This window comes from Panicum hallii, chromosome 2 (assembly GCF_002211085.1).
Source record: "Panicum hallii strain FIL2 chromosome 2, PHallii_v3.1, whole genome shotgun sequence".
Taxonomy (NCBI): Eukaryota; Viridiplantae; Streptophyta; class Magnoliopsida; order Poales; family Poaceae; genus Panicum; species Panicum hallii.
This window is the reverse complement of record NC_038043.1, coordinates 54,198,459-54,220,442: the sequence shown is the minus strand read 5'-3', so window position 1 is coordinate 54,220,442 and position 21,984 is coordinate 54,198,459. Positions and strand designations below refer to the sequence as shown.

Sequence of the window (21,984 nt, the reverse complement as noted above, 5' to 3'; positions counted from 1 at the left end):
CCTGCCCTTGTCTCGAAATGTTTTTCATGAGTTCTGGGCTTTGGCTGCTTCAAATCCGCGTGGTGATTCCCCTTCTCCTCTCTGTGTTTTTCCACACTGATAAGAAAATTACATCTTGCATTTCCATACGGTCGTGCACGTGGACGCCTCGGATAATGGCCAAGGACTGGAGGGATAGAGTGCGACAGGTAGGACCCAGCGACTAGCGATAATTATCTTCAGACACCAGAGCTTTCAGATGGCACCCGTCTTGGACCTATTGGCCGTTCTCTTGTCGACGAAAGAGATACGTCTTCGTTCGTATTCGCTGGGGCCACAAGAAACAACAAAATCAAGAGAAACCGAGCCGGCCCGGCCCTCGAAGGCCCGTCCAGGTTGCCCAGCGCAAACCAGTCTGACAAATTTGGACTTCTGCTGTATGGCTAGTGTGCAAGTACGCAGCCAACACGACCAACCAATGTTGCCGTTTATACGTGACTGGTAGACGAAACGGCGGTTGGTTTTAACTATACAAACAAACAGAACCATTACCAGTAAAATTATCGGTATATTAGCAGACGAACTTTACAGAGTCATTATACATTCGGACACGATCAATTGTGTATGTTCACAGCGGACAGACTGTCTGTATGTGCCTGCGCGAGATCACACTACTTTGCGCCCTCTTCCTCCCCCCCCTCCTCTTCCTTCCAGACGGGAAGGATGCCTTGCCCGGCCAGCCGCTTGTAAACCCAGAACACCACGTACTGGGCAGTTACCCTCTTCTCATCGACTAGGAACGGCTCGATGGTGCTGACTTCGTTGCTGTAGGACGATAGCGCAAAGCCCTTCGGTCCTGCATTTCTCGTTAGGAGATTATAAGTATGCGCCTCTTATCAATTCAGTTTGCTGGTTTCCAAGACTAGCGGCATTGCAATGCAGCTTTTGTGCTATCATACTGCAAAGTCTTAGATGGACAAAGAACTGATAGTTCTCATCTAGGTATGCCGGGCATTATTCAGTAACAAAATTCTTTAGTTCTTTAGTTATGTGCTATATCATAATGATTAAAGACAAAATTCTTTAGTTGCGGCATGCTGCAAAATATGCTACATCATACTGTTGTTAAAGAAAACCTGTAGTTTATACCACTGCATAGCAGATGAAAGTAGTATAGATGTGCCATGCAGTATTCAGAATCAGCAGAGTCAAATGATCAAATCAGCGGAGCACATTTTTTTCCCGTAAGATTGTTAGCAACAGACTCAAATATTGGTTATGAACCAATGATTATAATTAATGATGTTCCTATCAGCAGAACTTTCAGCAAGGAAAACAGCATTGCACATCGAAGTTCAAGAAGGAGATGACAGAAACTTAAGACAGTATGTACCTGTGAGGTCTCCTTTCGGAAAGAAGGCCCAAAAATAATAGGGGACGTCATCCTTTATGAAGGAACCCTCCAACTGCAATTCATCAGCAAAGGATTAGAAATCTGCTAATTACCTCAAGTTTTGCATTCTGCAATCCTGAACAATTGCTCAGATATGTTAGCATTGTGTATAACAGTGGTGCAAGGAGATGCAAGCTGGTACAACCATTTGTTTGTTTGTTTGTTTTTTTGCAGAACAGTATGCTTGCATGGTTGTGCATACACAGTTACATACAGGATGTATGTCAGTCAATCCATTAAACTGTTTTTTTTGGTAAAAGAGTATGCTTGAGCAGTTGTGTGTATTTACTGGATGCATGTCCATCAACAAATTAAACTGTTTGTGATGAAGTATCCAGTGATGTTAGAGCATGGACCTGGCTTAATCACAATTGTGCTATGCTGCTAATCTGCTATTGATACTACTGGTCAGTTTTACCTTCTCCGATACAGTGCTCGGGAAAGTCATAAACTACACACTACACATAACTCTTGATATGGTGTGTGGTAATATTAGCCAGGACAATTTCGTGTTCATTACTAAAATTCAGGCATTCAGCGTGTTCATTATTAAAATTCAGGCATTCAGCTGATCCTCGTCATGTTAATTTATACTAAGGTGCAAGAACGCTCAGTCAATATAATCGTGCATTCATATCTTGTTTGCTGGAACAGATGTACTATATAGCAATGCCACAGTACAACACTCCGGTTTTTTTGTAACTCTGAAACCGTCAGAGCTCAGTAGCTACAAACATTCTGGATTCCAGTCAGTACTCACCGTGTTGTTTTGGAAGGAAAGCTGGACCTGGGACACGTTCTCCTCCGCCTCCAGGGCGACCTTCAGCGGCGGGATGATCTCCTCCTGCATCATCTCTGGCAGCGGCTTCGCCGGGGCCTTCTTTGGCTTCGCGGCCGCGGCCGGCTTCGCTGCCGCAGCCGTGGCTTCCTTTTTTTCACCGTCTGCAGCATCCTTCTTCTTGCTAACTACATGAAATGGAAATAAAGAAAACCATGTCAGCCCTTCAAATCCCAGAGTGCATACTGCATAGGCATCGATCCACACATCCAACATTTCTAAAGCCTCAATTAGAACCGTACAGCGAGTTGGGAGAACTTATTTAGAACAGGAAAGTGCTGGACTCAATCAAGCAGAAGGCGGTACCGGTGGTGGAGGTGGACGACTCCTGCACGGCCGAGCACAAGACGACGGCGCCGCCGCTGCCGGCACGGGGGAAGGCGACGATGGCCGGCAGCCTCTTCCCGAAGATCGGGGCGGCGGAGCACCTGCACACTGCATGGCCAGCGGGAGTGCTCAGCCTCAGGGTGTGCAAAGGCTGAGGCGCCATGGCGAAACCGGCGCGAGAGCGAGCAGACACCAACGGTTTCACGAGCCGCGGAGCCCGGGCAGCATGCGAATCAGCGCGCTGCTGGAGACACGGAGGCGGAAAAGGATCGAAGAGGAGATGAGGCGGTTGGTTAATGGTAGACCGTAGGCGGTTGGTCCTCTCGTGTCGGAGGTGGTGGCTCCTGTCCACTGGTTCAGTTGGACGGCATTGCTTTGGCTGCTTGCCGCCACGCTTATCTGCTCGCCTCCTGAACCTGCGGGCCTCGCGGCGCGGCGCGGTTGCACCTCTGAGTCTGAGCAAAAGCCATTCCGTTGACGGTCACAGGCTCACGGCAGCCTCAGCTGGCTCTCTCACGGAACGGGACGGATCGGCCGCGTGGCTCACGAGTTGCGCGGCGTGGTCCCTCCGATTATCATCGACGCTTCAGATCAATCGCTACAGTATTAGGCCGTGACACTGGCAGTTGGCCCGCCTACCAGTCAATGAGGGCACAAGTCCGTGCGTGGATTCAGAAAGTGCTATTGTTGTTTCGCAAAGAGAACTAGTGGGCCGATTGCCGGGATCGCTCTGGGCCTGGGCCGAGCACTCTCCGCCCTAGCGTCACTGACAGTGGCCCCGGATAGCACCCCCAATCCCCAGCGACGACTTTATGACTTGGCCGCACCCATCCGGCCATCCCCGTCGCCGCTCCGCGTTCGGCTGCCCGCCTGCCCCACACTAGGCCATAGCCATAGGATCGGTCCTAGTAGGCGCACGAGTCCTGACCCGCCCATAACGGAGGTCCACGCACTCGCGCTGCACGACGGCTTAGTATTCTCTTCAACAAAAAAAAAAATCTTTTCTTCCGGAAACGGCTTGCTTAACGAAGAGAAGGAAAAGTCGAAGGCCGCATCTAAAGTCACCCGTTTCGCCGGAGCGCCATCTGTTCCTGTGGACCTGTCTAGCCGTTGCCCTGCTCTGCCAGCTCCTGCTCGTCACCCATCATGCACGCCTCACGAGTATAGGGTGCCCAACTGTTGGTGCCTGCAGCCTGCCCGGTGTTACCTGCTCTCGTCGTTCCTCCTTATCACGATTCCATACACCGATCCGTAGACCCGGACCACATGCGCAGGCATCGTAACTGTGAGCCCGGTCCATGTCATTATCGCCGTCGCGCAAAAGCACCGGGTCTGGTGAGCAGAGCAATAACCGCGCCGTAGTAACGGCCAGTAACTCCGCGTGATCCCCAAATCCATCCCACCCACCCACCCACCCGCGTAGTACGCCTGGGTTGCACTAGCGCGCTTCATAGACGAACACGACCCTCGGCACGAGACACTGACCTGCGGGTCCAGAACCCTACCGGCCCCACCACACCCGCGGTGGCCCTCGGCTCTAGTCACGCGTCGCACATTGCGCTCCGCCGGAGACGTGTCAAACTAGGCGAGCCGAATATTCAACACGGCGGGCCCGGCACCCAGGCGCAGGGGCAGTACCGTCATTAGCCGCGAGCTAAAGAAAGGGTAGGAAGGAGTTGCCCTCCCTATAGGGCGAGAAGCCGAGAAGCATCCGGCGGAGGCATCCCGTCCGGATCCGCCCGGATCTCCTGCAGCTCCGCCCCTACTCCTACGGTCCTACCCCACGTCCCCACCTCGGGCCACGCACACCGACACTGCCCGAGTCCCAACCCAAACCGGGCCCACCAACGGTCTCGCGCCACCACCAGGTCACGTTACCCCCGACCCCACCGCCACCGGCACCACTTTCCTCTCGTCCCCATCCATACCAGCGCAACTTGCCAAAAGCAAAAGGGAAATGCCGCGGCTGTACTCCATCGTCTCCCCTGGGCTCCTCCTCGCACCCAAACAAACAAGGGAATTGCTCCACTCCACTTCAGGCGTCCAGCGCCCAACCAACAGAACCGTTGAAAGGCCTTTTTACTCGGCAAGCCTGATTTTTACTCCAAGACCAGGCGGCCTTAACCTTAATACACCCTGCAACTGGGACCCGCCTGACAGAGAGACAAAACCCAATCCTCGTGATGGACCACGAGCAACACGGCGCGACCACCGTGAACCATAGACACACAGGCCGCTGCAGGCCCTGAAGCAGCCTCTCCAACCAAAATATTCGCTTAAAAATACAAGGACTGGGAGCCCGGTTGCCTCTACAGGCTCAGGGCGGCGCCTCCATCGCTGCAACCACAGCCATTTCACCTATCTCAAAGCAGTAACCAGAACACACAGCAATTCAGCCAATTGGAGGTGCTAACTTCAGGAATTCAAATGGAGGCAACGGCTACTAGAGGCATTTGAAAGGGGGCCATTTCCCGGGCTTTCTTTTGGAGGGAAACTACAGCTAGAGCATGGCTATACTGCCAAAGCAACAGAAATTTGAAAGGGTGGAGGGAAACCCTGGGTTGCAACTACCATTTGAAAATCTGGAGGGAAAAATCAAATAGAAAGGAGTGCAGGCAAGAGGGAGACTGAATAACTCAACTGGTTGGCTACTAGCCTACAAGGCTACAGAAGGTGTTCTCCATTACCTCCTAAAATCTGCTATTTAAAGAGGAGGCTGAAGCTCTCTCAATTCATCAAAGTTTTTACACGAAAAAACAATAAAAAAGAAGACAGGGGAAACCCACCATTTCTGTTCCGGCCTGCTGCTGCTGATCCTGCTGCTTACTTCTAGCTGAGAGGAAGGGGGAGGGAGATTATCCATGTACATTGGCTGCTTCATCAGTGGTGCTTGAAAGGCCTTAAGTCCTCAACACCATCATCCTCACTGTCATCTCCACTGCCCGACGGATCATCATCATCTCTCTTCCGCTTGGTGCCCTGCGAGGATGAAGGTTGGTCTGCAGCCCCCTCATCATCATCATCCACCTCTTCCCTGTCTTCATCAGCATCATCAGGGTCAGCTGCATCGAAGTCGCTTCCAATGGGCACGGGCTGAGGTTGGGCGATTGGTTGAACAAGATATTCTGTGTCTTCATCCTGAACAAATAAAAATAACAAGGATATCTTAGTTAAGATTGCATATCTAATTTCCCTACCAATACAGAGAACTCAAAACAGAAAAAATATCTGGAAAGCCACTTGGAAATGACCAAAAATAATAATTCCTGAGTACCAAAGGACCAGAAGCCCAGAAACAATTATAGACTTTAGCAAACATGCAGATAACCAATTCTAATCAGTAAACCCTGGACATAGCTAAGAGAGAACAGACACTTGTTCGCTAACAGTCAATACAATCCCAAGCTCATAGGCATTTAAAGATCAAGTCAGCAAGAAATAAAATATAACTATAGTGCTGTAAATAAAAACTTGATAAAATCCAGTTTTGCATCTTCAAAGATTGATAGTCCAACCACATGAGCAACCAACTAAAATAACAATAACATGATGAACAAAGAGGTAACAAAAAACTATGCAGTACATGGATTGACTGATTGTTAATACATACAACTGGTTTGCAAATTGCAAGGCAGGGCACAAATAATCTGGATCATCAATTTTTAGGGAAACCTGCACAGCTCCCTAGGAAAATTCTACTACTGCCTGGACAAGGCAGAGTCACAAAGAAAGTGCCCAGGTTCATGAAAAAATCATTAACCAGAGCATTACAAAGAATAAGAGCATAAACTATTATATGAACCATAGTGCAAATATATGTGCTTGTATGCAAAGGAAAATTTTAAAAACCACTAAAATAGAAGTTTGCGAGCAAAAAAAATATAATCGCTAAAACAGAAACATACACAGAAGTACATACATTAAAAAATATACAGATAAGAAAAAAAAACTACTGATAAAACAGATGCATCATCATAATATATGGTTGCAAAATTATAATAATTCAAAAGGACTAGGCAGTAATACTACTGTTGATAATCCAACAGATCCTATGCAACAAATAATTTTTTCTTACTTCCAGAAAACATACAATAAAACAAAAATTTCAGACTGCTAAAAATAAGCATACTAATACCAGAAGTTGCCATTTTCAGGCCATACTACCACAACTACAAGTTTACTGAGTCAAAAAGGTTGCATTCTAGGCATTAAAGGATAGCAGATAGCGGCAGTGAACCATGCAAAAAGTAATTACAAATGTAAACCACAAGAAAACATCTTAGATGTGTTCCCCAACAACCATGGCGCTAACATGTTCTAAATGCTCCAAAGCAGCACACAGGTTAAAAACCATTTTCAATAACCTCTTGCTAAAACAGATACACAAGGGACACCCAAACAACCTAATTTCCCTACTTTCACCTAATAACACATCACGCCAATAAATAGTATGCAGAACAAACACAATACAAGCAATGTTATATCTGCTGAAGAAAAAACTGACATGATCCATAACTGCAGCTGTATTAACTACGGGATAATAATAAACGAATTGCTAACTGAACAAACAAAAAATTGAAAGTAATGGTAAAAGCACTTGAAACGCTTGGGAGAAAGTTGATGCGTTATACCTCATCATCCGCGTCCTCATCTTCATTTCCCTCCTCAAAACCCCTATCAGCCTCCAATCCCTCATCATCCTCTTCTCCAATCTCACCATTCTCATCCTCATCATCCCCTTCTCCATGCTCATGCCCATCTATCTCTTCTCCTCCATCCTCCCCCGTCATCATGGCAACCCTTCCACTGCTCTGTGGCTCAGCCTCCTCGCCTTCATCCTCAACTTCCTCCTCTTCATCATCCTCTTCGTCATCCTCCACCTCAACACCATCTTCCTCATCATCACTACTCGGTACATCATGGACTTCCACAACAGCATCCTCATCATCACCATCTTCATCGATCTCCTCTCCCAAATCCTCCTCCTCCTCCTCCTCCTCAAAGTCCTCATCATCATCCTCGTCGTCATCCTCCACGTCCTCATCCTCCTCTTCTGGGGCTTCTCCGGCCGCCGCGACCCGGAACCCGTTTGCCCCGTGGTGGTGCTCGATTCCCCCGTTCGGGACGACCTCGTCAGCGTCGCTCTCTTCCTCGTCCACATCGATCACCCCATTCACCTCCACCGGGTGCGACGCCACGCCGCCGCGCGAGTGCGAGACACCCCCGTTGGCCACCTCGCCGCTCCCGGGGTCGTCTTCGTCTTCCTCATCGTCGTCATCTTCGTCGCCGTCGCCGTCGCCGTCGCCGTCGCCTTCCCCGTCGCCTTCCCCGTCCCCGTCCCCGTCCCCATCGTCGTCATCGTCATCCGACTCGGGGCGCTCGTTCTCATCGGCGTCCATCTTGTCGAGATACTTGAGCGTCCGGATCATCCCGAACACCCTGGATCTGTAGTCCTTGACCCTTGTGACCGGGCACTCGTAGAGGTCGAGAGAGACGAGGCGTAGTCCGGCGAGCGGCGCGAGGTCGTCGACGTCCTGGATGCGGTTGTTGCTGAGGTCGAGGTCCCGCAGCGAGGAGAGCCCCGCGGCGACGAGGTGGTCGAGGCCGCCAGCGATGCGGTTGTCGGAGAGCGTGAGCCGCGTTAGGTTCCGCAGCCGCGGGAACCCCTCGAGCGACGTGACCCCGACGCCGGCGATCGAGAGGTGCTCCAGGCTCTGGTGCCGCTCCAGTATCTCCGCCGCCGGGAGCCGGCCGTACATGCACTTCACGGCGCCGTCCAGCGTCAGGCTCCGCGCGGGCGACGAGCTCCCCTCGCCGCCGGCGTGCAGCGCCGCCTCCACCGCCCGCTCCCACGCCTCGTCCACCATCTCTTCTTCTTCTCCAATAATAAATTATTTTTTTCCTCCAGGGCTGTTTGGTTCCGAGGGGATTTGAAATACAGAGTGATTTATACGGGGAGGGCGTTTTCCTCACCATTGGGGGAAGAGGGGGGCGGTTCACGGGGCGCTCCGTGGACCCGGTGCAGGGGAGGGTGGGGGAGGGGGGTGCCTGGACGACCAATCGGAGCGGTCGGATCGCCGGACGCGGATCGCTGACGTGGCCGGATCCGAGGGGCGTGTGTTTCTTCTGAGAGGAGGCGGGTGGGGAAGCGGAGCGGAGAGGCGTGGTGGGCTGGATGATGCCAAAAGCATCTTTTTCTCCGGCTCCGTTTTTCTTTTTTTTCCTCTGATTTTTTCTTTTAAGCACAAGATACTATTAGTTAATTCGTGGGCCCACCCTTACCTCGGTTTGAATAGAGCAACCACTGACAGAATGGGCCGTGCTCTCTGGGACCCACATGGAAGTGGCTGGGTTTGAGCGGGCCGGAAGTAGAGAGTAGCGAGCAGCTTGGCCGTCCGATTGGGTTGAGGCGGTCGAACCGTCGGATCGGTGTGGGCTGGCGTCTGTCTGGTTTCTTCTGCCCAACCCTTCACCCGGTGGAGTAGGGCTGCGCAGACTGGCGGTGGGGCCCCGTAGGGCGGCTGGAGGTGTGGCGATTGGCAACTGGCACCGATTGATGTGGACCCGGATCAGCGTTGGGCTGGCCTGCCATGGCGACGGTTTGGGGAACACGGCACGGCCGCGTTGATAGGATCTACGCGTACAAAGTTGGTGCCGGTTTTGGCCGTTCTCTTCGCTCGTTTGCCTTGCCAGTTCAGTGACCGTTCGTTCTCTAACAGTTTCAGATATTGCGATTTGTATGTTCAGCCCGATTGTTTCGCTCAACAACAGTAGATTTGGTCTTAATCGAACTTTGCTAACTGCTCTTCGTAATTCCTCGTATGGTTTTGTAGATTTCTGCTGCTCGATGTGTAGCTATACGGGTAGTTTCTGAGATTTCAGAAGTTAAGGTCTAAAACTAATGTTTGTACAAGTTTTGTGTAGCAATTCTAATATTTCTTGTGTGTTCTAGTATTTAGTTAAGTTTTATCTAATCTTGTAGTAATCTCTCCAATATGTAGACTCATAACGTATTGGCATAACAAAGTTGTCGTATTGTATTGTTTTTGTAGAAAACTACTATGTCTTTTAACAAAAAGCTTCCGATGTTATGCTCTAATTTGAGTGAAAAGGTATCCATTCGATTTCATCATTTCCACACACAAGTTCTTGATAATCCCGGTTCATGACATGTTATTTTCTCTCCTTTTGATGTTTCTAATAATGGTTTATGGTTTTTAGGTGAGCACATGGCAAACTGTTCAAAAATAGAGTGTGATTGAGAACCATAAATGAAACCATGAGAAATACGAGCAAAGGTCGACTGTTAGGTCATAGCTCAATGTTATGTGATTCTCTTCATGCTACGAGTGGATTGACCTAGTAACAATATTATAGCATGCATATGGTTGCACTTGTACAGTTACACCACACAAAAAAAGCATAAGCCAGGTGTTTAAATACCAAGAGGATATATAGGTTGTTCAAGAGATGAAGTTGTGAATATTGTAAGGATCACGGCATCATGCCTTCGTGTCCAGTGTACCATGTATGTGATATGTAATGTTTCTATAGAAGTGTTCATCAAAAGAAAAATTCGGTGTATCATGCCCAAAATCGTCATAGAAGAACAGTTAATCTTGACCAAGAGCAACGGATTGATTCACCTTTTACTTACATCACAAGGAATGTCCTTGGATTATATACGGTGGTTTCATGATAACTCTAGCTTGGACGGACAATGGTACTCATTTACACCATTTTTCGAGGTCAGACAATTGAGATGCTTGCAAATAGGAGATGGTGGTAACAAAGACTAAGAACCTAGCATGAATGTAGGTGTATAAAACACATATATGGCAGGAAATGCAGGAAAAAATCCTAAAGTGTGAGAAAAATAGAAAACATGTGAAAATATACAAAATGATGTTTGGAAAGAAGGAACGAAGACTTAATCGAACAATCTATGGGCTATTTTTCTTAAGAAAAGAGTATCAACTCAATGCAAACAAAAACGAACACTAAAATAGGTGGGCTAAAAGGGATGGTCCCTATCAGCAAGTGACAAGAACAACTCAGTTAACTTGCCTCATTCTTATTATTTTTCTTCTCATCCTCTCTAATGAATGTCCTTGGTCTCCTCTCTTATTTACTGCAATTCTCTAAAGTCAACGCTTGCGGTATATCCAGCACCATCCTACGTATCTGAGCCGACTTGTATGCATCAAGGTATTACGCACTTTCGCGCTACTTCAAGTAGCGTAACAAGACTCCATTATATTCTTGTTTCAAATCGTTACAGAGAGGTCTACCTGGATCCTGAGATTTTCATGATCCAACTATAGCTTCTTTTGTTACTCAAGCTTCCGTCAATAATTGAGTTCAGATTGGATGTTCCGTTCGTGTAAAATCAATAATTTTTAAGGAAAATTCAATGCTTTTAGAAGCCTTTGTTTAAGTAGGACCTTGATCTGACATGAAAGGGCCAGCACAACATAGTATTATCTGAAGTAAAACATGCAGTCAAGAAAAAAGAGATGGAAAGAAACTACATAAGAGAGAGATATATTCTAGCTCAAATGTACTCGTTGATTAAAGACAATACAAGAGCATCTCCACCTGTAGCATTTAAATTAGAGTATCTAAGATTAACTTTCACAAATCTTTAAAACAATAAAATAAAGAGAAGTAGTTGGTCATATGCCTATTGGGATGATGTTGTAATAAAATCAGGTAAGGAATGAACTATGGACATTGCAATAAAACCACTTACTACCAGCAAAAAAAAAAACACTTACTGAAAGTTTAAAAGTCTAGAATATACGGGAGCAATTTCCATAAACTCGAGCCCATTGCAGCGTCACAAACGCACCGGAGCAGAACGGCTCATCGATGGAACTAACTCCAAATAACGTCGTGGTGATGATTTTTTTTAATTTCTAAGTTAACGACCATTTAATCCTTGTAAGTTGTAACTTGCAACTCGGCCCACTGTCAGCATCACAAACCACCACCCCTTTCCTCACTAGCTCACTCCACAGTCCACTCCTTTCCCCGCTGCCACTCCTACCGCGTCCCCGGAGCTATGAAGGCCGTCGTCGACCACCACCACGGCCCCCACTCCCCCACGCCGGCGGCGGCGACCAAGATCTCGATCCCCATCTCGTCTGGCGAGGCGGCGCTGTTCGGGAAGGGCAGGTACAAGGCGTGGGCCCTCGCGGCCATCGCGCTCCTCGCGCTCTGGTCCATGTTCGCCGCTTCCGTCACCCTGCGCTGGTCCTCCGGGTCCGGGGAGCTCGCCGCCACGTTCGCGGACGCGAGCGATCCGCTCATCGACGAACTTGATCCCCTTGTACGGCTCATCAACCCACTCCATTCTCCCTGCTAGATCTTGCCGCTAGTCTGCCTGTTGATCCGCTCCTAACTTCTGATGTGTAAAATGTAAATGCATGCCACTAACTATCTGGCATTGCAAAAAGGGTAAATAAGTAATTATTTACCTTAAATGAAGATAAATCTAGCTTAAGTCGGTAAAAAAATAGGAGGTAATTACCTGGTTACAGAGTCCATCCTCTTTCAATTCATCTGCACATATATTTCTCAATTTTCGATACGGTTAGTCCTGTGCTAGTAACAAACAGCTACACGTTATCATGAACTAACCTCTATGTTAGTTGAAAGCTGGCTAAATTGTTTCCTACAGTGTTAGAAAAACATCTCACTTGTCATGCTTTTGGGCTGTGAAGGCAAAGACTGAAATTTGCCTAATTGGGGATTGAACAGGAGATGGAGCAAAGGGAAAAGCTAGTGCGCCGGATGTGGGACATCTACACACGAACGGGCGATCACGTACGGCTTCCAAAGTTCTGGCAGGAAGCATTTGAGGCTGCATATGAGGAGCTTGCTGGTGATGATACACAGGCTACTGATGCGGCTATATCTGAGATTGCTCGCATGTCGGTCCATAGGCCTGAGGTTGAGCAGTCGTCGAATAAGAATTAGGTATGAACGAATTGACCTATCAGCAAACTTAGTCGCTATATGTAAATATTATCTCCTTTTTTAGATGTGCCATCAGATATTCAGATCAATACTGTATTACTGTAACCTCCATAAATTACTGCTCATGCCACCGTTGTTAACTTTTCTGAATCCAGAGCTATAAGTAAGACCAAAATTTGAGATGCATTACGAAGTTGCCACATAATTGTAGTTATGACTTGCATGTTATCTGATCACATATTCCATTTCTTTTAACGGCATGACTCCCTTATTGCCCGTTGTCCTTGCTGGTGGATTTATCTATTGCAATCTGAAATCCCAATTCTCAATGCCAGTTGCTGTACCTGCACTATTGGATTATTGCAAACATACGTATATTTCGAAAAGTTTAGCTTACCCACTTATTCTTTCAATTTAGTGCACATGAAATACTCCTCCTAGTTTCCAAATTTCTATAATAAACTGCACTTGGTATATAGGCAGGACAAAGAGAAGATTTGGTTGTAAATTACCAGCTCAAAAGAGTAGGTGGTAATCTGACAAAAACATGAAAATTGTAGGTCTAGGTGCTGCAAATTTCTCAATGGAAAAAAATAGAAAGTTCCTACAATAACTTTTGACATATTGTGCTTGTAATTATGCATACATGGTCTGTTAAGCTTGATGCCACTTGCTAATGTCAGTGAATTATATGCTTGATGTAAACTTCCCATTTTTTTATGTATAGATGTTAGAGCATAATGATTAAGGATGAAACAACAAACATGCAGTCATGATTCAAGTTACTTCCCTAACCTTTACCTAGACTATCATATGGTGCTGGTGTAAATAGGATCCCATTTTGGTTTTTCTGCAATGTTGCTTGTTTCACTGAGTCACTGACTAGCTGGAATACCATATTCTACTGATTTAGCAGCATTCTTTGTTGATTTCCATGGAATGTAACCCTGCCCGCTTCGGTGCATCACACATTGCAAATTTTAATCTTGAGCTGGTTGAATTGTCTATATTGGGGAGATACATGTTGAGTTTTCATTGTGTCTGATCCTCTCATGCAGGAGCGGAACAGGATGAGCATTTGGAAAATCTGGAACTCGTAGGCTGAAGGCGAATATTGTTGTCCCTGTAAATGATGCCATCCCATCTGAAGATCACTTGCAAAGTCTGATCGTCACAGGAATTTGAGTTTTTAAGCCGCGCGGTCTTTGTTAACTTGGTTAGGCAGTCGATGCGAAAGATGCATTTGCCTGTAGCTACCTTTTCCTAGTCCGTTGTTCTTGTATTGTTCACGCAAATGAAACTCGCCCTAGTTCTGTACTCCGAAGTCCCAACATATTGAGGACGTGAGAACTTTGGTGCCGGAGATTTCGACAAAACAGGAGGGGATGAGGTTTGACGGGTGTTTCCAGCCAGTTCATGGGCTGAAATGGCCCGATAGCTCTTACAGGCCCAGGGCCAGAACACACGCCCACAACTCAGGCCATTCAGGGTGTGTTTGGTTCCTGAAAATCTGATTTCTGGAATCAGCTGTGTATTCCTGAAAATCTGATTTCTGGAATCAGCTATGGGAAAGCTGCTGTGAGCTGACAGCTGTGGGAAAGCTGAAAGCTGTTTGGCTGAAACAGCTGTCAGCTGTGGATTTATGTAAAAATGTCGGTTTTGCCCTTGAGACTGTATAGGACTGTTTATATGCTAATTAATTGTAAGGATATGGAGATGACCATTTTGGAAAGCAAATTATCATAATTAGAATTGTTTGATATATATAATTAATACAAAAGATATAGTGAAGGAACTTGTATACACAGCGCATGGCCTTATCGAATTTGTGCGCGCACACATGCTAGAATTTGTACACAGTACCGAATGATAATAATACGTGACGCTGAAAAAAAAATCAACGTATGTTTGTTCAGGGCATGTTTGTTTGTTTCAGAGCCAAAAATGGCCCAACATTCTCGCAGGACACGTCAAAGTTGTAGCGAGAAAAATCATAACCACGAGTCCACGACCTGAATTGTGACCATAACCAGTGTGTCGGTGATGCGGAGGACCAAAGCAGGGAAAATGTATAGCATGGCTAAACTGTGGTAAGCACTAGGCAGAACAATGAACAACTAGTTAACCTTGTCAAAGATGGGCTGTGGCGAAGAAATTTTGGTCGCCGACAAGGCCCCTAGTCAAACATGCAAATACTTCCTCGACAGTTTCCTTTTCCCTAAAACAGAGTTCTGCTTCAGATCGGTTTTATTTTGTTTCAGTGCAAAACGAGGAATACATGATCAAGCAGCAAAGATATCAGCCAAAAGCACCCTTGGACGACATCAAAATTAAAACACGCTAGTATTAAACTTCTCAATGCAAGCCCACATTGTGCTGGTTTCTCCCTCATCCAGCAGATGCTCATCTCGGCAGCCTTGAAGATGGCAGTGACGGACTCCTTGGCCTTGACGATCTCGTCCTTGACGTCCACATCGTCCTTGCCCATAAGAGTCTTCACAGTGGTCTCCAATTGTACAGGAGAGGTTACCTGTTGCTCCCGTAAGCGGCCATACAACAGTCAGAAATCACTTTATACCAGAAAGCAGCTAGCCTGCAATATGAATTTAAGATTGGCATAGAGCTCACCTGCCGCGCCAAAATCTGCTTGATTGTATCAGGATCTGAGTGGGGCTGTGCATCAACATTGGAGATGACTGGAATTCTTGGTGTCCTAATCTCAGTGGCAGCCAATGCAGATTCCAATCTCGAAACAGCTGGTTGCATGAAGCTAGTATGGAAGGCACCAGCAACAGCAAGGCGAACCTGGAAAAATAATAGTTAATTTGGCATGTAAAATCGTTTGGTGACAATGGAACAAAAAGGCGAGTGTAAGATACTGAAATCGCAATAGCCAGATTTCACAGTTAAGCAGTATACATAATATTTCCAAACATATGCTTCAAGCAAATATAGATATATTTGGGCACTAACCGTCATTCTAGCCTTGAAAGACTTTGCTTTGGCTTCAACCACTTCAATACCTTTTACACCACCAGAAACTGCATAATTCCCCTGCAATGTAATTTTACTTTGTTTCGTATCAATCAAGATCCAATAGACAACTAAGAGGCTACTGGTAGCATCAGATAAAACACTTACAGGACAGAGAAAGTTTGCTATCTGAACTCTTTCCTTTTCATCTACTTCCTCATTAGCAGCATCACATAGCTCTTGCACCTTTTCTGAATCTAGACCAATCATAGGTAAATCTTGAGCCATTCAAAATGTGATATAGCTGATGCAAAAAGAAAATTGCAAAATTAATTCCTTGGAATATCCAGCCTAACAGCAAGCTTCAAAATGAAAATATTGCAACCAAACAAGAGCAGGCTACTTCTGCAAAATTATGGATAAATTCTGGTTTTTTCAAGCTATGCATATAGTGACTGCAAAGCTATATAGTGAACGTGCTGCATGAAAAAGAAAACAACTTTACTTTATAATAGTGCAAATGACTTTGGACTCTGTAATCAACATACCTGACTGATCACCGTTGAGTCAAGCTTTTCTTTTGGTCCATTGGTGCAAAGATCCAACAAGTCATATCTATATCAACATATAGAAAGAAAAACGTTAGCATGAGTGCTCATACTCGTGCTTACATCAGGCTACTCGTGCTCTGCTGCAGAACAGAAAAGCTAAGCAATCAATTAGTTCATAACATGCTGGAAAGATCACACAGCTAAGAATAAAAAGGTGACCTTCTAATCTAAGATTGATCAGTTGACAGAACAGAAAAATGCTAGATGCCATGAATAATTGAATAGTCTGTCTAATAAGAAGAGATAATGTTTGTGCATTTGTTCCACCGCATACGATGAAAATGAGCACGGATCCGCGCGGCACGCACCTCGGGAGCTCGAGCTGACGACTGCGGGGACACCGCGGCGGGAGCCTGGGCCGAGGCCGAGCCCGACCTTGCGCTAGATCTAGATCCGGATCGGAGGAGTGGGCGAGGGGCGGGCGCGGCACGAGGACGGGGGAGGGGGGGGTGTGGCACGAGGTCGGGGGTGGGGGCGGTGGCGGGAGCTCGGCGGCGTCGGGGGGCGCGGCGGCCGGCACGGTTGCGGGCGCCGCGGTAGGGAGGCGCGTCGGGGCGCGGCAGGGAGGCGCGTCGGGGGGCGGCGGGTGGCGGCGGGGGCGCGTCGGGGGGCGCGGCGAGCGGCGGCGGGGGCCGCGTCGGGGGGCGGCCCGGGGGGGCGGCGGGCCGCGGGCGGCGGCGGGGGCGCGTCTGGGGGGAGAGGGAGAGGGCCGGGGAGGAGGCGCACGGGAGAGGAAGAAAAGAAAAGAAGCGAACCGTTACGACTTGGCAGTGGCAACGCGGGTAATTACAGAGCGCGAATCGGTAGAATCTGCCCAGACCCCCGCTGCCTCCTCACACTTGCGGGAATCGGTGGATTCCAAAAAATCGCTGCAGCTGTGGAACCCCTTTGGTTGCGTTCTCAGATTCTGTGAAGCGAATCGGTCCTCAAAATTGGAACCAAACGGACCCTCAGTCGATCTCTCCGGCACCACCAGCTGACCAAACCACCAGACTAGGGAGGGACTCGTATGTTGATCGAGTTCTAGATTGACCTGACGCCGAAGGTGACCGCGCCGACCTGGGTCCTAGAAAAATAACGAAAGCCCTGCATGGCAAATCTCACCCAACACGGAACACGCCCTCCTAGGCCCCGTTTAGATCGCTTCTAAATTTCAAATTTTTACACTCTCTCTCCATCACATCAATTTTGGGACACATGCATGGAGCAGTAAATGTATGTAAAAAAAATAACTAATTGCACAGTTTAATTGTACATCACGAGACGAATCTTTTAAGCCTAGTTAGTCCATAATTAGATAAAATTTGTCAAATACAAACGAAAGTGCTACAGTAGCAAAAAGTTTCAACTGTTATAAAAACTTGCGATCTAAACAAGGCCCTAATCGTCAAAGAAGCCCTACCAGTCACTACCAGACTGACCATCTGGCAGGGTCCAACGCTGTTAGGTCCAGCACGTAATGCTCCTCCACCGAATCCATTTCGAGAGGAACACTGACGCTGACTCGCAGCCTGCCTGCTGCTAACTTTGCCCGCCTGGAGCCGCGTCCTGCTCCGGAACGTTTCTGAATCGAGGTCAAAGGAAGAAGGAGGTTAACCATTGCTGCATTACCCATGACACGAACTTGGTGGATTCCACCCAACCGTTCTGAAGTCTGAACCAACTACTCGTTATCTACCCCCATCCGGCACCCATTCTCTGAAAAATCCATGACGAGTTTGAAAATCCCGCAAATTTTAGACAAATGCCCGCCTCCCTCGCGCGCGCAAGTCATGACCAACCTTTCCGTTCCATCTTACCACTCCAAAAGTATTCACACACCAGCATCGAGAATTCTAATCGATGGCCCTTCTGAATTCCATGCCCACAAACCGGGGCCTCAGCCTCAACCTCAACGCGTGCCGGGCACTGCCTGCGATCCGCTCTGCATGAAACTGTTGCGAACTGACACGGGCACCAGTTAGCGACGATCCCGTGAACGAAATGGCCCCCGGATCTGTGGCGCCAAAACACGTAGCAGGCTCAGGCGTGCACACAACTCCATGGCACGGCGGCCTCTCGCCCTGAATCTCTCAGCGAACAGACATGGTCTTCGAGTGCCCGGAGGCAGAATCAAGGGGGGAAGCTAGGCGCCTAGCGCGGCCGGCCGGGCGGTGGGTCGGTCGGGCCGGCCGGGCGCGGCCCTCGTATTTAATGGCGTCACCACTTCCTCACGCCTCCAACGTCTCGCGTTCCATTCCATTCCATTCCCGATTCCGTCCTCTTCCCCATCCCCTCGTATCATCATCGACTCGTCGTCGTCACCCCTCCCATGTCATGCAACGCGGCGTGCGGCGCGACACAATCACAGCCCCGGCCGGCCACCACTACTACTCTACATCCATTCCCCGACCAGTGATCGCACCTCGCCGTCGGCCGAGCTAGCCAGAGCTGTCACGAGCTCCGCTAGACGGCACGTGTGCAGCTGATCAGCCGGCTAGCTAGCTCTCTACTACTCGACGTGACAGCCTGAGACCCTAGCCGAGCGAAGGTCCGCGGCTGGGAGGCACGGCGCCGCGCATGGCCGCCGCCGGGAACGAGCGGCGCTGCGTCCGCGCGGCCGTCGCCGTCCTCCTGCTGGTCGCCGCGTCCGTCCCCACGGCGGCGGCCGCCGAGGACGGGTTCATAACGTGGGACGACCTCAGTATCCCGGGCGCCGCCGCCGTGGCCGCGCCGCGCGGCGTGTCCGACGGCGCCGCGGGCGGCCGAGGCGGCGTGAAGGCCAGAGCCAGAGCACGCCACGACCTGGAGACGATCGTGGTCTCGCAGGACGGGACGGGGCACTCGCGCACCGTGCAGGGCGCCGTCGACATGGTGCCCGCCGGCAACCCGCGCCGCGTCAAGATCCTCGTCAGGCCCGGCGTGTACAGGTGCGTTGGGTGATCGGCCGCCGCCGGCGCCGGCGCTCTGCTTGCTATGCCTCCGCCTCCACTACCGCGTCTCTTCTCTTGTAGTAACTGCCTCAGTGTTAATGGGGTATTAAGTGATCACGACGTGTGTTCGATCGTCTTGCATCTTGGCCGCTTCTCTGCTTAGCTGCAACTCTTCTCAATCTTTTTTTCTTTGAATTTTCTTTTTTGTTTTGCTTGTTTTGGATAGCCAGCTCATTCAGTTTTCTACTAGTAGCAGCTTTCCATTTTTCTCAGTGTTCAAGACTTGAAAGCAACTCCCTGCACCGTCGTCTAGCTAGGTTGTCAACTGCAATTTCTAGGCATGACAAGTAGTAGGTGCTAATTTTTTTTGGAGGGGGATAGGCGCAAAAATTGTGCATTGCTTCCCTTAATCTGTTAAAAAACCATTCTATTTTGCATAGCAAAAGCTATTGCACTATAATTTGTAAGAAATACTTATAAATAAGGCGTGCAATGGCGGGTGGGTGCAGGGAGAAGGTGACGGTGCCGATCACGAAGCCGTTCGTGTCGCTCATCGGCATGGGCACCGGCCGCACGGTGATCACCTGGAACGCCAGGGCGGCGGACATCGACCCGTCCGGCCACCAGGTCGGCACCTTCTACTCCGCCTCCGTCGCCATCGAGGCCGACTACTTCTGCGCCAGCCACATCACCTTCGAGGTACGTGTTCGAGCTTCTGTTCAATCTTGCACCGAAGCAGCTGTGTTTGTGCATGCACGACCTGATCCTCTGGTTACATGATGTGTTGTGTACCTGGCGATCGGCAGAACTCCGCGCCGGCGGCTCCGCCGGGGGCGGTCGGCCAGCAGGCGGTGGCGCTGCGGCTGTCCGGCGACAAGACCATGCTCTACAGGTGCAAGATCCTGGGGACGCAGGACACGCTGTTCGACAACATCGGCCGGCACTACCTCTACAACTGCGACATCCAGGGCTCCATCGATTTCATCTTTGGGAACGCAAGGTCCCTGTACCAGGTAGGTAGCAAGAGAAAATTTGCTCAAATTTTCACGATGATTTACAACCACTCAATTTTCTTGGGAGACAAACATTCATGATCTTTTTCGACATCCAGACATTCTGCGCCCCTAAACAAACTGCCATGTTTTGACCACACTACTGGCTTTACGCTGACATCATTAGGTTGCCCATCACCACGCCTGCCTTCGCTTTTGATTGGATCAATGGTGTCACGTTGCCATCAGAAAATCACCATTCAGGCACTCACCAAACCTTGCCATCTCATGTTCTTGCAGCAAGAACTGCTCCGGCTTTTGGTCTCTCGCTTTTCTATGTGTCTAGCTAGCTTGGAATGCTCCGCTTGGTCACACAGGTTAGCACTTAGGTTACCTAGCCGGCTCAGTGGAATCAGGTCGTTAGGCACTTAGCCCTGCACGGCGCCCAAGCGCTCTTACACAAATCCATGCTCAAAACCTTAACGGACTGGGTGGTCACATTCTTTTCGCACCCTTGGCACCACTCTCCAGCCCAGCCCAAGTGGCAATGACAGCGATGTTCCCGCTGCTCCTCCTCCTCCTCCTCCTTGGCGCTGAACGTTGCAACGGAAACGCAGGGGTGCACGCTGCACGCGGTGGCGACGGGCTACGGCGCCATCGCGGCGTCGCAGCGGAGCTCGCCGGCGGAGGACTCCGGGTTCTCGTTCGTGGGGTGCCGGCTCACCGGCTCCGGCACGCTGTACCTGGGCCGGGCGTGGGGCAGGTACGCCAGGGTCGTCTACTCCTACTGCGACCTCAGCGGCATCGTCTTGCCCCAGGGTTGGAGCGACTGGGGCGACCGGTCAAGGACAAAGTGAGTAGCGCTTCTACTTCCATCATAGTATTGTTTTTACCGCTCTAATCACAATTACAGTTCACTGAACTGGTTTACTATTAACCTGATGATGACGACCAGATTCATAGGAAGTGGGTAGGTAGAAGTTGCCTGGCAGGACGGATTCACCAAACAGTCTTTGCAAGGAAATGCAGTTAGCCAGTTAGTTACCACATGTGACTCGGCTGTTACCTGCCGGCTCTTCCAAGCCTGACAAAAACGATACGGCACAGCGTTCGTCGAGAGATTGACATTTCTGGGTTCATTTTTTGGACAGGACGGTGCAGTTCGGGGAGTACAGCTGCACGGGCCCAGGGGCGAGCACGAGGCAGCGGGTGCCTTGGTCCCGGGCGCTCACCTACGAGGAGGCGCGGCCGTTCCTCGGCCGGAGCTTCATCAACGGCGAGCGGTGGCTCAGGCTGTAGAGCCATCCAGCTCGGCGGTTCCTCGGTCGGAGCTTCGTCGACGGCGAGCAATGGCCCAAGCTGTAGATCCTGCAAGTTCTTCATCGCACTCCTCTCTCTTCGGTCTTGTTCAGTGCAGATAATGTACCTAGCAGCAGCTTAGTCAGTAGACATGTACGGTGTACCATACACTACCATGTAACAAACCTGACACGTCCATATATGTGGTGAGATACTGAGATGGGGTTTGTTGGCCCCGTCCATCATGGCAAAAGGTGAAGAGTTCGCATGTCATGGGAAGGGAAATAGGGTAGGCGAAAGTCCATCATGTGACCTTGCCTCTGTTAGGGACCTCAAACCTAACATAACAGAAAATCAAAATGATGAGATCATGCCATGCCTTCATGACTTCTAGTACAGGCAAGTTCAGAACTTCAGATCCAGGATGCCACAAATAGATGGCACATGATCCGCAGAGTGAAAAATGCTCTCATTCGGCAACCACTTCAGATCAACATGCACAGCTGCTGTTCATGGGATGGCAGGATGCTCATCATAGCGATCAGAATGGACCATCATGGTCGATTCTGAGAATCATCACAGCGCCTAAATGCAGATACCAACTGAGCAAGAGTAGATA

General features: G+C 49.2%; 3 protein-coding genes across 3 annotated transcripts; 1 reads left to right on the top strand and 2 right to left on the bottom strand.

The window, feature by feature from the left end:
• Nucleotides 1-650: 650 nt before the first annotated feature.
• Nucleotides 651-2,760, bottom strand: LOC112881315. The gene is made up of 4 exons (XM_025945982.1): nt 2,577-2,760; nt 2,193-2,398; nt 1,373-1,445; nt 651-835 (listed from the first exon to the last, which is right to left on the bottom strand). The coding sequence occupies exons 1-4, from the start codon at nt 2,758-2,760 to the stop codon at nt 651-653; spliced, it is 648 nt and encodes a 215-aa protein (XP_025801767.1).
• On the bottom strand, nt 2,369-8,526 carry LOC112880267 (acidic leucine-rich nuclear phosphoprotein 32-related protein 1). The gene is made up of 3 exons (XM_025944799.1): nt 7,229-8,526; nt 5,384-5,735; nt 2,369-2,398 (listed from the first exon to the last, which is right to left on the bottom strand). The coding sequence occupies exons 1-2, from the start codon at nt 8,462-8,464 to the stop codon at nt 5,478-5,480; spliced, it is 1,494 nt and encodes a 497-aa protein (XP_025800584.1). The 5' UTR covers nt 8,465-8,526; the 3' UTR covers nt 2,369-2,398; nt 5,384-5,477.
• A 3,069-nt stretch (nt 8,527-11,595) lies between these two features.
• LOC112879701 (pectinesterase QRT1-like) lies at nt 11,596-21,649 on the top strand. The gene is made up of 6 exons (XM_025944069.1): nt 11,596-11,928; nt 18,971-19,071; nt 19,584-19,773; nt 19,881-20,087; nt 20,684-20,919; nt 21,218-21,649. Exons 1-6 carry the CDS (start codon nt 11,662-11,664, stop codon nt 21,363-21,365), a joined length of 1,149 nt encoding a protein of 382 aa, XP_025799854.1. The 5' UTR covers nt 11,596-11,661; the 3' UTR covers nt 21,366-21,649.
• The last annotated feature ends 335 nt before the right edge of the window (nt 21,650-21,984 follow it).

What these genes read in the sequence shown, in the direction of transcription:
- LOC112879701 (XM_025944069.1), top strand. Translation starts at nt 11,662, where the DNA reads ATGAAGGCCGTCGTCGACCACCACCACGGCCCCCACTCCCCCACGCCG. An exon ending in GTCAGGCCCGGCGTGTACAG is followed by an intron (nt 19,072 to 19,583) that starts GTGCGTTGGGTG and finishes GGGTGGGTGCAG; the next exon opens with GGAGAAGGTGACGGTGCCGA. An exon ending in GGCGACCGGTCAAGGACAAA is followed by an intron (nt 20,920 to 21,217) that starts GTGAGTAGCGCT and finishes TTTTTTGGACAG; the next exon opens with GACGGTGCAGTTCGGGGAGT.
- LOC112880267 (XM_025944799.1), bottom strand. Translation starts at nt 8,464, where the DNA reads ATGGTGGACGAGGCGTGGGAGCGGGCGGTGGAGGCGGCGCTGCACGCC. An exon ending in ATGAGGACGCGGATGATGAG is followed by an intron (nt 5,736 to 7,228) that starts GTATAACGCATC and finishes TTATTTGTTCAG; the next exon opens with GATGAAGACACAGAATATCT.
- LOC112881315 (XM_025945982.1), bottom strand. Translation starts at nt 2,760, where the DNA reads ATGGCGCCTCAGCCTTTGCACACCCTGAGGCTGAGCACTCCCGCTGGC. An exon ending in TTTCCTTCCAAAACAACACG is followed by an intron (nt 1,446 to 2,192) that starts GTGAGTACTGAC and finishes GATGAATTGCAG; the next exon opens with TTGGAGGGTTCCTTCATAAA. An exon ending in TCCGAAAGGAGACCTCACAG is followed by an intron (nt 836 to 1,372) that starts GTACATACTGTC and finishes CGAGAAATGCAG; the next exon opens with GACCGAAGGGCTTTGCGCTA.